This window comes from Megalops cyprinoides, chromosome 14 (assembly GCF_013368585.1).
Source record: "Megalops cyprinoides isolate fMegCyp1 chromosome 14, fMegCyp1.pri, whole genome shotgun sequence".
Taxonomy (NCBI): domain Eukaryota; kingdom Metazoa; phylum Chordata; class Actinopteri; order Elopiformes; family Megalopidae; genus Megalops; species Megalops cyprinoides.
Genome location: NC_050596.1, coordinates 27,628,807 through 27,642,372, shown reverse-complemented (window position 1 = coordinate 27,642,372; position 13,566 = coordinate 27,628,807). Strand labels below are relative to the sequence as shown.

Below are 13,566 nucleotides of genomic sequence, written 5' to 3'. Positions count from 1 at the left end.
TTCAATTCCCTACTGGGGTACTGCTGTTGTACCTTTGGGCAAGGTATTTAACCCAGAATTGCCTCAGTAAATATCCAGCTGTATAAATGGGTAACATGTAAATAATTGTAACCTATGTACGTCACTCTGGATAAGAGCATCTGCTATATGCCAGTAATGTAATGTGATGTAAATTTATTTTACATCTAATGTTGAACAAAATAAGTAATCAATGCATCAGTCAATGCATCGGTTTTTGCATTTATTTTATTATTGACATTGTATCAGCTAATATATCCTTTCAAGCTACAGAGCCCTGGTAAGAATGCTTTCTCAGGTTCCAGCAGCAGCAGATGGTTAGGTGGCACAAGTATTGCAAGTATACATGCGCTTTGCCATGAAGAAATGAACTGGTTTCCTTGCTACCACATTGAGGAATCTGCTGGGCACATGGATTCAGTATTAGGCCTGCCGCTTGCTGACCAAAACAAAATGCATAATTGAACACATGTAGTTGTTGACGTTGCAGTTTAAAACAAGCTAAATCTTGAAATGGAAAAAAGTTCATCTGTGGTTAACTTCACTTCTTCTCGCTTCTAGGGGATAGATTTGATAATAACTGTTTATTGTGGTAAATTGATGGTAATGTGGAAAAAATGTATCAGTGTAATCATCAAATATCACACTACCTGATATTGTGATCTATCAGCCCAACTGTTGTCACACGAAGGGGAAACTTGTTCCATTTTCCATGAGGCAGTTTCATTCCTAACGTCTTTATTGCACAGATGCTGTTGGTCAGCTTGGCTCAAACTGAAGGTTCCCATAAACACCCACTGGAGAGAGCTTCATCTCCAGTGTGTTCTGTGTACATTATTATACATGCAGATTTACAGAGTCGTACATTTACAGTTGAAATGCTGAAAGATGAAGCAGGGACTGGGTATACATCTCACAGCAAAAATAACGGGCACACAGAACATATTCACGGTTTAGCACAGATGTTTGACAGTGGATTCCTACATCTCTCACACCTCAAAACAGTCTTACGAAAATCACTTCACCTAATCTCTGGAAATAACGCAGCTTTCCTGTTGAAGAGCGAAACGGCAGTAAAATAAACTGATTAATAAAATGAAAAGGATCATTGCTTTGCCTTTCTGAGGTTCCTGCTGATTGAGATCGATCAGTCTGGGCTGTAATATGGGTTGTATATGAAGACTTTGTCTGAGATCCTGCCTTCTGGATGCACTTTCTGAAAGTTCATGTAGTCGCTGATGCGCTGTGGGCCAGCTCTCCCCTGAAAGACAGCAGTTTTTTATTTATGTCTCAACTTTAACTGGAGCAAAATGATCTGCCTGTCACAGCACCACTGTAAGACACGCATGGTATCTTATTGAACAGATTGGCCCACTGCTACTCTTTGATGGTTCATCCCATTACAGGCGTGAAGTGTTAGATAGGGGGCTACATTTGTGAATGTCTTAGTGTACTTGCTGATGTTTGTGTTACATTAAATTACGCTGAAGGCACCTCATTCAAGTCAGAGTGCAACACATCAGCACATGTAATAGTCGGAGCTGTCGTATTGCCCTGTGAGGGAACATCTACTTTTACAGAATTTCCTTCATTAAAATACACAGATATATTAATGCTGTCACATAAAGATGATGATCAGAAGAGCAAGGAAGGTAAACTAATGTGTTCCATTGTTTTTATGAAATAATAGGATTCAAAATCACCAGTAGGATTGTTAATATCAGGGTATCGTTTTAAACAGACCCTATCCTTCAACTTATTCTTTTTTTTTTGGTGAGATGATAAAGTTGAGTGCACTGTTGTGGGATTCTCACAAATGTCATGGCACTGTCTGGTATGTCGAGAAGGTTCATCATCGTACCTGCATGGGCACATAGACCGGTGGATCCTCAATCTGTTTGCCATGCAGAATCTGCACAGAAACATTGAAGAAGTCAGCATGTGAAAGTAGAGATGCATTTTAGCATTCGAGAAACGGAGAGGAAGTTGACAAACTCCAAAGTAGAGCAAAAGACCTGACTTGCACTGTGTTATCTGTCTGGAATAGGCATGTGTGGCACTGATATCTGTCATCTGTGACATCTGTCGTCTCTCCTCAACATCAGATAGTGGCTTCAAATCACTAAACTCCTGGAACTTATTGAACCTGAAACCTGCTGTGTATCAGCACTTCAGGGCTGTACGTGTTGATCTTTGCATTTTTGTAGGTTAACCCAGAAAGGCATGTTAGAATATTGTATAGTTGACAAGCCACCAAGCAGCCATCTTTTATTATATTTTAATGTAATATAATTTAATATATAATGGCATATATTGCATATTAATATTATATAATAATATATTTTATTATATTCTTACTTCTATTTACAACTATTAGCTAATACTCAGGTCTAATTAGATTGCCAAGTAGATTTTTCAGTTTTCAGGAAATGTTTAGTGAGTAATTGAGAAAAAATAAGTAATTTGCAAGTGAACCCCAATAAACATACTGTTCTGGACGTGCCAAGCAAACGCCATCCCTGTTACCCTTAGTACAGGAAGCTGATTTACAGGGTCTAGATTCAGCCAGCTGAGACCTTGCCCTGGATTTACTTATATAGAAAACAGGTAGATGTTTATGGAAGTTTCAGAGATCCTCACCCGCAGTTTAATGTAGGCTGAGGTGGCGATGAGGTTGCTGATGCAGAAGAACACCACCAGTCCAATCAGAATCCAGTTAAATGGACTGGCGTCGGAACACTGGGATTTTCTGGGCTTGAGTGAGACTGGGGTTACTGTAGTATCTGAGGGAGAGAGACGCACACGCGCGCGCGCACACACACACACACACACACACACACAGGATTAGTTTGCGTGCTTTTTCCTGACTCTTCATTAAACATCCCATCATATTCCATATACACATTCTTGTAGCTTTGACAGTTACTGCTCAAAACAACTGGGGCACTGGTTATTGTATATCACATGGGTGTAAATGAAACCGATGGGACCTGAATGAGTGGAGGAGGGCAAACACTGACCTGGGATCAGCAGGGTGCCATTCCCCTTTCGTGTCAGGATGGGACGGGAGGACGTCCTGGCCAGCTCGCAAACGTACAGTTCCTCGTCACCTGGCTGCACGTTGAAGAGGGTGAAGAGGGTGCGGTTCCACACTTCCTGCCTCCAAATACAGTCCCGGGATTTCCTCGTCGAAGCCTGGCAGACCACACTGTCGTTGCTTTTCCTTTTCAGCTTGGTGTCCATCGTCCAGTTCGCCTGGCCGTTTCGGAGCTCGCACGCGATTGTGACCGAGCCGTTGTGGCCGACCACCTGCGTCTGGGGCTGACTCACCTGGAAGTCTGGAGGGCGAATCAGAGAGACAGGGAGAACGCTGCACGTTGCGGATGGTATCCGGTTAGGAACCAAAAAAGTATCACTGAAAACCTGACGTAATGCTACTCACATTGTTCATACCAGAAGAAAAACAGGTTATAAATTTTTAAACATCTTTGCTGCTTAAGCTGAAAAACATCACAAAGAGAGCAACATGCTACATTATCACTGCAACTTTGGATACAACATGGATGCTTCAGCGAATTATCAGTTTTCTGGTGATGATGATGTCAGTATCCTCCACTGTGTAATGTATGTGTGTATTACACATTGTGTATGCGCAATGTCTAGGTCCTGGAATTGACTGGATTTTCTAACTGAAATAAGTATGAATTAAAGGAATGGAAAATGGATTAAACCTGGCTTTAGCCTAGAATACAAAAAGAATGAGGGATCACGTCTGAGTAAGAAGATGAGAGGAGTCACAATCAGTGTTGGTACCTGTGCTGTTCCTTTTTTACGTAAATTACTTGCTGTTCCATTATTTATCTACTGTTGCTTATTTACATAATTATTTATGAAGAAAAAAAAAGTTTTTTGGAAAAAAGTAAAGAAGCATTTCAATTTTTTTTAAATTTTAAAGCGATAAAGTGGACTGTTTTCATTTTAAATTGATGTAATTAGATGTTTTTTTTTCACTTATAGGGTTATTAGGGTGAGTAATTCTTTCACTATGATTTACAGCAGAAGCAGAGACCCTTATGTATTCCAGACCAGGGTTGACAGGGCATTAATTACACTGTAGACTGTCGATGAAATTACAAGCTGAATGGCGTGTTATCACATGTTAAACTTGTCAAACACGAAAAATAGATAGGTATGTGAGATGACTGTAGCATCAGCTATTCTGAATTTTAGGTTTCACCTTGTTGTAGTGTATGATAAAAAAGGTCAACGTGCAGACAAAACATCAAAGCATTTCAACCCATTTCTCTAGCATTTATTAAACAAACCTCCAGATGATTTCAATATATTCAGTATATATTTAATATACATTTTCTTCTAGCTTTCTAGCTGATTTTTTATGCTAATGTTACAGCATGAGCCTTAATATTAGTCTGTGTTGTTAAATAGTTAATATGTTCATGCGTATCTATGTATAAACATGCACTTTGTTGCACTGACATCACATAGAGGGCTTTTTTATCCTTTACATTGTGCCTATACTCATACATGATTGTGTGTTTACACTTTACCACATAGCGATAGCAATACTGTGACCTACATAGAGTTGGCTCTGACCGTTGACATGTTTGTCATGGCAAACAACTGTAGATTTGCAGTTGTACATTGAATAAATGAATTCATTTTAAATTAATTAAAATTTGAAACGATTTATGGTGGTATTTGTGCCAGTATATGAGCAATAACACCCTTGAACTGGCAGCCTAGAGAAAATATGTTCAACCTATGGCACCAGACTGTGAGCAATGGCCGTTAAAAGTTGTAAGGATGTATGCGTATAGTTTATTATAATGCATTTATCACTCAGACAAGGAAAAAGGAGGGTATCAGGAATCTTGTTTCAGGCCGAAGAGGTTGCTTAAAGATGTCTATTTGCCTGGGCTCCTGCCTGTCTATTGTCTACGCAGTGAGCAGCAATATTGGAAAGAAGTGATCCTATCAATAATGATGGATTGAATAAGAGTAGCTTGGCAATTGCTTACCAGTTTTAAGACTGAGGGCCAGGGGGAAAAGCAGGAGCAGCGTGCAGAATTCAATCCTCATTTCTGCTCGTCTTCCTCAGCTCTTGATGGTGACACAACTGGGACAGAAAGGAGCAGAACCTTGCCTGCAACTGCTCATTCAGTCTTTATGTGTGTGCGTGTGTGTGTGCGTGTGTGCGTGTGTGCGTGTGTGTGTGTGTGCATGTGTACGTGGGTGTGTGGGTGTCTTTCTTTCATTGAGGGAAGAAGACAGGAAACGATAAGGATTGCCCTTGAAATGTTTTCAGTTTTCAGTTTTCAAGTCTGTCAAATGTCATTTGTTAGTTTGAATCATATGAAGGATCTTAGTATATGATCTGCTCAGCATCATCATGCAAATAAAAACAGTATGCTATTTCACTTCCAGTGGAGGTAAAGGTCCACGATTTAAGAGGTTAGCAACAGAGGAAATTTATACTGACTGGATTAACATCATACCTGAATAACATCAAAATGAAGAGAGAGACGTACTGTCTTTTGATGGTAGCGGAGTCAATGAGGCAGCACAGAAATCATTACACACAGGCTGTGCGTGGGTGAGGGAATGTGTGGGCAGGCTAGCCGTAACTCAAAGCTTTTTCCCGAATAGCGGATCATAGTATTCTCAGGTAAGCAAAATGATTGTGTGAACTGTGCCGTACTGAGAATTCGCAAGCTAGCTAACTAGACGAGAAATTCGAATATGCCTTTATAATAAGAATAATTCCGCAATGTTAAAATACTTATCAGTTTCCATGAGGAGACTGACGCCTTCATAAGGTACCTAATCATGGCTATTTATGTGTATATACCCACAGTAAAAGAGCCTGCAGGGCCAGAATCTTGGCAAAGTGGAACAGGTATGACGAGACACATTAATCACAGGTAGGCTTTAGTACTGATAGTAAATTTTACTCAAAATGCACTTGCCCTGCTGTTTCAGAGGACTGGACTGCTTCTCAGTGATACTTTAAAGACCTGCTGTTTTTAAAAACTGGACTACAGTGATGCTTAAAGGCCTTTGCTGATAGGGTTTTCTTGGGGATGAATCTGAGAAACCGTCTCTGTCAGTACATACTGTACAGCCTGGTCTGTCCCTCCCACATCCTGTTGTCGGAGCCTTTGAGCGTGTCATGAGTTGTGAGGGGCAGATACTGGGGACCACAGAGCTGGTAATCACGATTCAGCAGTAGATGAAGGGTCTGATATACCTCTTTTCGCATCACATCCTGTTTTTCAGATGTGAAAACAAGGCGTTTCTTTAGCACTTAAATATGGCAGGTCAGCTGTTATCGATAGTGAAGTTTTCAAAACCAGCATGCTTTCCTTCTATAGCAAGACACAAAGACACAGAAGAAGACACAAATCTCTCTCATAATAATGCAAGACTACTCTCTAAGTTAAAGCGTTAAAAAAAGTCTTAGTGGTTCATAGATACCCAACTGACTCATGAAAGCTAATAAGAATTGTGTGAGTTATAGTGAAAAGAATGAACTTATTCAGTAATTCTAATTTAAGGTTAGTTATACAGGGTACAGAATACATTGCTCTAAACAATCACATAATTCTATAAATCATATACATAGACATTTAGCTGACACTCTTATCCAGTGTAATTAGTGATCACAGCAAGAAATATGAATAAGACTAATTTTGAATAATTTAGCTCAAATTTTTTCTCATTTTTATGATTAATCAAGCTCTGGCATAAATGTCTGATTTTTGCATCTGATATGATAGATGGCATATATCATTTTTCAATCCATGCTGAGAAAAAGAGACTGGGAAAAGCTGGGAACTGTGATGGCATTCTAGCCAGTGTTGTAGAAATGTACATTTATTACATTTATTCATTTGGCAGATGCTTTTATCCAAAGCGACTTACAAGTGAGGCAGAGTACAACACAAGCAAATAGCCATATAAGGACTCAACAATATTAGAAGCGCTGCATGACCAGGTTTCAACAGTCATGTCTTAAAGGGGCTTAATGGATTAGCCCCCCAGTACATACAGGACATGATCAAGGCATAATCGTTCCTTTACCTCAGGTCACCTCTGTGTCCCGAAATACAAGGGCAGCATCTCTTGAACCCGCCTCTTCTCAGTACTGGCTTCACACTGGTGGAATGAGCTTCCTGTCAAGATTCGTACAACAGACTCCCTGGGCGTCTTCAAGAGAAAGCTGAAACTAATCTTTTCCATCTGTATCTCTAGTCTACCTTCCTCTCTGTCTATCTCTGTCCATCCTATCCCTATTTTATATTTTTAAAAAAAGCGCTCTACACTAGTTTAGCACTCAACTCAGTATCTAATACTAACCTCTTGTAATACTTCATGATAACTACTCTTAGCATAGTGCTGCACTTATTTGGAAGTCGATATGGGTAAGAGCGTCTGCTAAATGATGTCATGTAATGAAAATGTAGGGGATTTGATGGCACAGACAATTATTTTTAGTGTCGGGATTCTGTGATCTAGTGACTGTGATGTGTGGTAGTATACTGGGCTTCACTGGACTAGTCAGGTTGCTCAAGTTAACTTAGGGCTTGGTAGGGCTTGAATAGCGTTTTGCTTACACTCACTGGTCTGGGAGTGTTGGGCTGGGCTGACACTGTTGCTCTTTCACCTTGAAGTGGATTCACTTCTGGTCTTCTGTGCTGGAAGTTGTTCTGGATAAGAGTATCCGCTAAGTGAATTTAATGTAATAATGTAATGCAAAACCCACATTTTGGAATGGACGAGGGGCTGTTAGCCGGTGGAAGTAAGGAGGAGTTAGATGTATGAGCACTCGGCAAGGAACGGCTCCTTCTGGATGAGGTACAGGGTTCTGACTGCACTTGCAGGGGCGGAGGGCCAGGGCCTGAATGAGGAGCTGGGTTACGCAGTTGGTGAGGAAGGGGCAGATTTTTCCGGTGAGCAAGAATCTGCAGGCCTTGCTGATGGACACTTCAAAGTCGCTTTGACTTGGTGGTTTGTAGGAAATGACCCTATTGATTTAATTATTGCAGGGATTTTTTAAAATGCCAATCATGAAAAATGTAACTTTGGTGCTTTATGGTATGGATGTTAAAAAAGCAACATTTTATACATAGAAGAAAGGAGAAAATGTTCATCGATGAAGCATTATTTGCAGTGCTGTTTATTAATAAGCTGCCCCGCTTCTGGTCAGTGTTGTTCTTTTACTCTTACACAAAATATGATAAAAAGGTGTTATCCACAATACAAGATATACAAGACAGAAATGACACAGCAAACAATGCCGTGTGTGCTACAGATACTTGCCTTTACTGTTCAGTTCCTTATCACAAACAATACCTACACTTCTGTTCTCTTGTGCTGAAAGTCGCTCTGGATAAGAGCCTCTCCATGTAACGTAATGTACAGGATTGCCTCTGAGAGAGTGGGACTGCCCTCTAGTGGCACAAACTGGTCCCACTTTCCCAAACCCAAGAGAATATATTCTCATATAGGCACTCTGATGGCAACAAGATATTGTAGGCAGCTATGTTAAATAATAGTTCATGCATATAATATTATGGCAGAATATTAGTTGAATGTGAAAAATACATTCTGTAATATTAACATGTTTTATACACATAACGCATCTCATTCCAAACCTCCTGTCCTTCTGTTTTTATAAACATATGCTCATTGGCATATATAGTACTCTCAGACCTCACATTGTAAAGAACATTAAAACACTTTATATGTAACATATAATGTTAATTAATGACAAAGTTGAAAATTTGCAGTTCTTTTTTGTAATGCTCGTCAACGTTTCAGTTTCTGAAAGAGTCAACTTCACAGGAAATTCTCATAGCCAAATCGACAGTCCACTCGTTTCGAGATCACTGGCGCCATGCTTGCATACATCCTCTTCCTGTAGTCCATGGTGATCATCTGTATGGAGAACAATGTTTTCAGGGAGAGTTATTTTCAGAGGAAATTAAGGCACAGAGAACCCTTGCCCACAGCTTCTACAGAGAGCTACATTAGGCATTGTACATTGGGTTTTAAAATGAAATACAAAGGCAAATTTGGTAATTAACTATATCACTGACTTCACTTAAAAAAAAAACACTGTTAAGACCTGTTAAGCACCTCAAATAACTTCAGAGCACATGTTTTAGCTTCATGTGAGTGCATCGTTGTCACAAGCTGAAACGCACCTTGTAAGTGAGTATGATGATGATGAGGATGAGGATGAAGAAAACCAGCGCCGCTACAGGTAAGATGACAGTAGCGCTGTCTGAGTCAACCACGGTGTCTGTTTGTGCCGCAGGAGACGGGCAGTCTTCCTTCGCTGTGGGACCTCAAACGATCGAAGAGAGGTTTCAGAATCCAAGCTTTGATTGGCAGGGTGCAGCGGGTGTGTCACCTACTGTGGCTTTAGTTCGTTACAGCTGACAGTTTGACCTTTGTTGAGACAAAGGTAATGACGCAACCTTGGTGGACTTGTATTCATTTCAGGGTTAAAAGTGACGTCTATGTGTTATGTAGCTGGGTAACGCTGGTGGCGGGGGGCACCCCTTCTCTCCAGGAAGAGCAAAACCACATAACCGCAGTGAGACTCCCTGACTGTCAACATTCCATTTGCGTGATCTCTGTTCTCATCTCAAAACTGCAGCTTTTCTGGCTGGAAAAATCTATTCATTCTACATTTTACAAAAGTAATTTTCATTTTTTATTCAGAATTAGAATTAGAATACTTGGGGTTTAATTTCCATTGAAAGGACTGCCAACCTCCTGCTCGACTCTGTGCTCATGGCAGGATGTGGTCAATAGGCACTTCATTTTCGGTCATGAGGTCTGTCTTTCTATCCTCGTATTAAAATAATGACTTTAGTCCCCAAGAGCAAAATGATTCAGTCAGTCAAGCACACGAATATTATGTACATTACTGCACTGCGCACAGATCCACAGTCAGACAGGACACGTGATGTCAAACAGATGCAGTCTCACCTGGGATGAAGAGGAGGGTGCCATTCCCGAAGTTCGCCATGTAGGGCGGGGGGTACAGGAGCTCCACCCTGCAGCGGTACAGGTCTGTGTCCTCCAGCGTCAGGCCCCAGACGACAAGGTCCACCCCGCCCGGGCTCAGCTCTCCCCTGCACTGGACGGCTCCCTCCGTCTGGTGGTAGGACTGAGTGAGGTTGAAGGAGGAGGCGCACACCTGCTGCTCCCCGTGCAGCCCCCGGATCAGCGCCACACGCATCTCCTCCGCCGTGTGCCGCACTCGGAAGGAGCAGCGGAGCCTCACCTCTCCGTCGACCGCTACCGCCCGGTAGGGCTGGGTCACGCGCAGCGCTGGAGAAGAACCGGGGAGAGAGGAAGGGCAGAGGCGACCCTTTATTTAACCCCACCGTTTAAGCACAGAGGTTGGAAAAGGTGCTGTTTACACTTACAGGTGGACACGTGAGAATGAACATCAAAACATGGTGAGGAGCACAAGCCAAACCCAATACGTAACCACAATGAAACCAATCAAAAACCCCTTCAAACGTAAAAGGTCGGAACACCAGTTTTGGTTAGTATGTCACTTCAATTTCTCAGATTTCGTAACTTCGCACACCATAATACTTCCTTGCTACAGAACTCAAAAGATTGTCCTTTATTTAATGAATCACAGGTGACCAGGGATTTCATCGGTGCAGTACAGTGCAGTTACTGGCTCCTGTTATTCAGAGCTTCCATTCTTGCTATACTAAAAATAAGTACAAATCTTTACTGCACTTTACTCTACATACTCGACAAACATGTTTTTGAGACACATTCCTTCAACCTTGACATCCAAACCTCTGGAAGAGAGAGAGACAGGGGGTGTAGATGAGAGGCTGTTATCTTCCCCTGTGGTGTTCTAGTTTCATAATTTCAGTTCACTTGTTTAGATTTACCCAACTTGTTATATAGTTGTTCTTTTGTTGTCTGAGAGTGTGCAATGGTCTACTCCTGACTTGCTTAACCTATCCAAACATAAAAACATAACTATACCTTTCAAATGATTACACCCGCATAGTGATCTCTGTAAACCTCCACACCACAATGTCCCACTGAATGCAGTGCCATGGTACTGCTCTGAGTTGTAGTTGAGATAGGATCAGAAGTCTTTAAGTCCCTAATGCTATTTTGGAAAACTCAAACATTCTTTTGTTATCTATTTAAAACAACATTGATGCTGTTCATACTTCCATACTTTAAGGTTAAAGGTCAAAAAAAAAAAAAAAAAAAAAATCAGCAACTTGCTAAGAAGTGTAGGTGTTTGTCTGCTGTGAAGCATATTCAAGCCGTTATGAAATTCTTTGCAGTTCCATTTATCTCTTTGACAGCACAGAATGCGCTTTTCAGAACTGAACCCTGTTGACAAACAGACAATAAGACGCACAGTAGGAAGGTTAAGAAGGTTAGCGAGGTACTCACCTCTCCCTGCATGGGCGCACAGGCTGATGAACGCGATTAGTTCGACTATCATGGTTGTTAGAAACTCCTCTCGCGGTCTAGATTCGGGCTTTTATAAAGCTGCAGTGTTTTGGAACACCGTGTGACATCAGCGGTAGTTTGAGGCTCTTGCAGGAAGTGCGAGATCTGCCGGTAATGTCCTACAGAGTGATAACTCTGCTTCGCGATGCGCTGCTGATGATACGTTTGCCTTTACCGCACGGAAAATGCAAAATCTGACAGATGAATATTAAGCAGTTTTAAGCGTCAGCGCAAGCTTGTGAAATTTTCATCAGTGGAACATTAGGCTGAAAATGCAGATTTTGAGGTTTTGTTTGAAGTCATTTCACGCTTCTTTCTCTGTGTTTTTTCTTTTTCCTTCTCACAAACTGCTTGCCATTTGAATGTGTTAACTATGTCAGAAGAAAGGTTCCTTTCTATGCATGATGTACCGATGATGCACACTCTCTTTTAAGAGACTGTGCTTGTTTCAAATATGATTTTTCACAAATGTGTTTCTATATTTTTTCCATCCCATATTTTTATTGTCATATCTTGCCGAAGGTCCTGAAACATATTTCTGCTCTTAATAAATAGTCATTTTTAGAACTTTTTTTGTTTAAATAAAAAAAGTAATTTTACAAAAAGGTTGTGCAACGAATCAGTGCAGCAGTTTTTATTTTTTTTCCCTATTTTATCTTGTTGGATAACAAGTATGTCCTGCACAGATCATTTGGATCACCGGAGTGCAGCACAATTTCGGATGGGTATGAGAAAAAAAAGCCCATTTCAGCTGCATCATTTCCAAACACAGGACCCTCCATTTCTCTCCTCATTTTTAAAGGGGGTAGTTCCAAAGGGTGTTTTTTTATTTTTTTATTTTTATTTATTTTTTTTTTTGTCAAAAAGCAGCTCATTAAATCCAAGGCTTGAAAAGTGTTATGTTCACACTCACTGGTCTGGGAGTGTTGTTAGCCTGCTCTGCCACTATTGCTCATTTAAATTGAATGGATACACTTATTTTCTATCATGCTGTAAGTCACTCTGGATAAGAGCATCTGCTAAAAGCATGTAATATAATGTAAATCCCTACTCTGGCATTTGCACAGAGGGCTCACATGTTAATGTAGCTGTTTTGTCTCAATTCCTCCTGTAGGGGGCAGCATGGGAAAGGTTGCTTCAGGTTGCTTAAGGTTGATCCACACAGGTGCTGACGTTGTTCCCAATCGACATATTACCTATACAAGCTAGCCTTCTTTGGTGGTGGTGGTGGAGGAGGTGGTGGTGGTGGTGGTGGTGGGGTGGGTGGTGGGGTGGGCGGGGGGGGGGGGGGGGGGGGGGGGGGGGGGGGTTTGCATTGTAGTCACAACAGACCAAGCTGTGTTAAACTTATAGACTATTTTGGTCATGACTGGGTTTTACAAGTCTGCTTCTATATTTGTCTTTTTTTGTCTTAGCTATTTTTAAAATGGTAATATCACATAATATTATCATTAATACCATATAAAATTGCAAGAAAATTATGACATCCAATTAAGTAGTTACACACATAAACTTTAGAATGAAATGTGTTGGGTGTTGACTTACAGAGCTTTTGCAACAGCTTTATATGTTTTCTTGGCAGGTGAAACAATGATTGCATTTTAAATAGAAGACGAAATCAGGTTTGCCTTAGGAAGCTGAATAAAATTGTCTGACTTAAGGTCTGTTGATGCTTTATTCTCTAATGGGAAGAAAGAAAAACAGAAAGGATGTGAATTAGGGTAATCGTATTGTTTCTCAATATGGTTTATGGTTTCTTTTTAAATATTTTCTGCTTACTTAAGCAAACACAAAAACTGTTTTTGAAGTTACCAGAAACATTTTAGAAACTGTTGCTCTGCAGATCTGTGGCAACCAAAGGAAGTGTGTTAGGTTGGAAGTAAGTTGGACTATGATTCATTGCTGAAGGCTGTAATTAATGCTGCTACTATAAGTATTTCCTTGCTATGGTTAGGAAATGTGGGGTGATGATATCTACAGAAGAACAAAAACACAGCATGTTGCAAAATTATT

At 40.7% G+C, this 13,566-nt stretch overlaps 2 protein-coding genes across 2 annotated transcripts; both read right to left on the bottom strand.

Annotated features, from left to right (window-relative positions):
- Positions 1 to 223: 223 nt before the first annotated feature.
- LOC118789480 lies at positions 224 to 5,154 on the bottom strand. The gene is made up of 5 exons (XM_036545923.1): positions 5,058 to 5,154; positions 3,039 to 3,356; positions 2,659 to 2,801; positions 1,880 to 1,930; positions 224 to 1,279 (listed from the first exon to the last, which is right to left on the bottom strand). Exons 1-5 carry the CDS (start codon positions 5,116 to 5,118, stop codon positions 1,166 to 1,168), a joined length of 687 nt encoding a protein of 228 aa, XP_036401816.1. The 5' UTR covers positions 5,119 to 5,154; the 3' UTR covers positions 224 to 1,165.
- A 3,615-nt stretch (positions 5,155 to 8,769) lies between these two features.
- Positions 8,770 to 11,545, bottom strand: cd28 (CD28 molecule). Its single transcript, XM_036544773.1, has 4 exons — positions 11,494 to 11,545; positions 10,039 to 10,383; positions 9,246 to 9,388; positions 8,770 to 8,976 (listed from the first exon to the last, which is right to left on the bottom strand). The coding sequence occupies exons 1-4, from the start codon at positions 11,543 to 11,545 to the stop codon at positions 8,878 to 8,880; spliced, it is 639 nt and encodes a 212-aa protein (XP_036400666.1). The 3' UTR covers positions 8,770 to 8,877.
- Between the last annotated feature and the right edge of the window lie 2,021 nt (positions 11,546 to 13,566).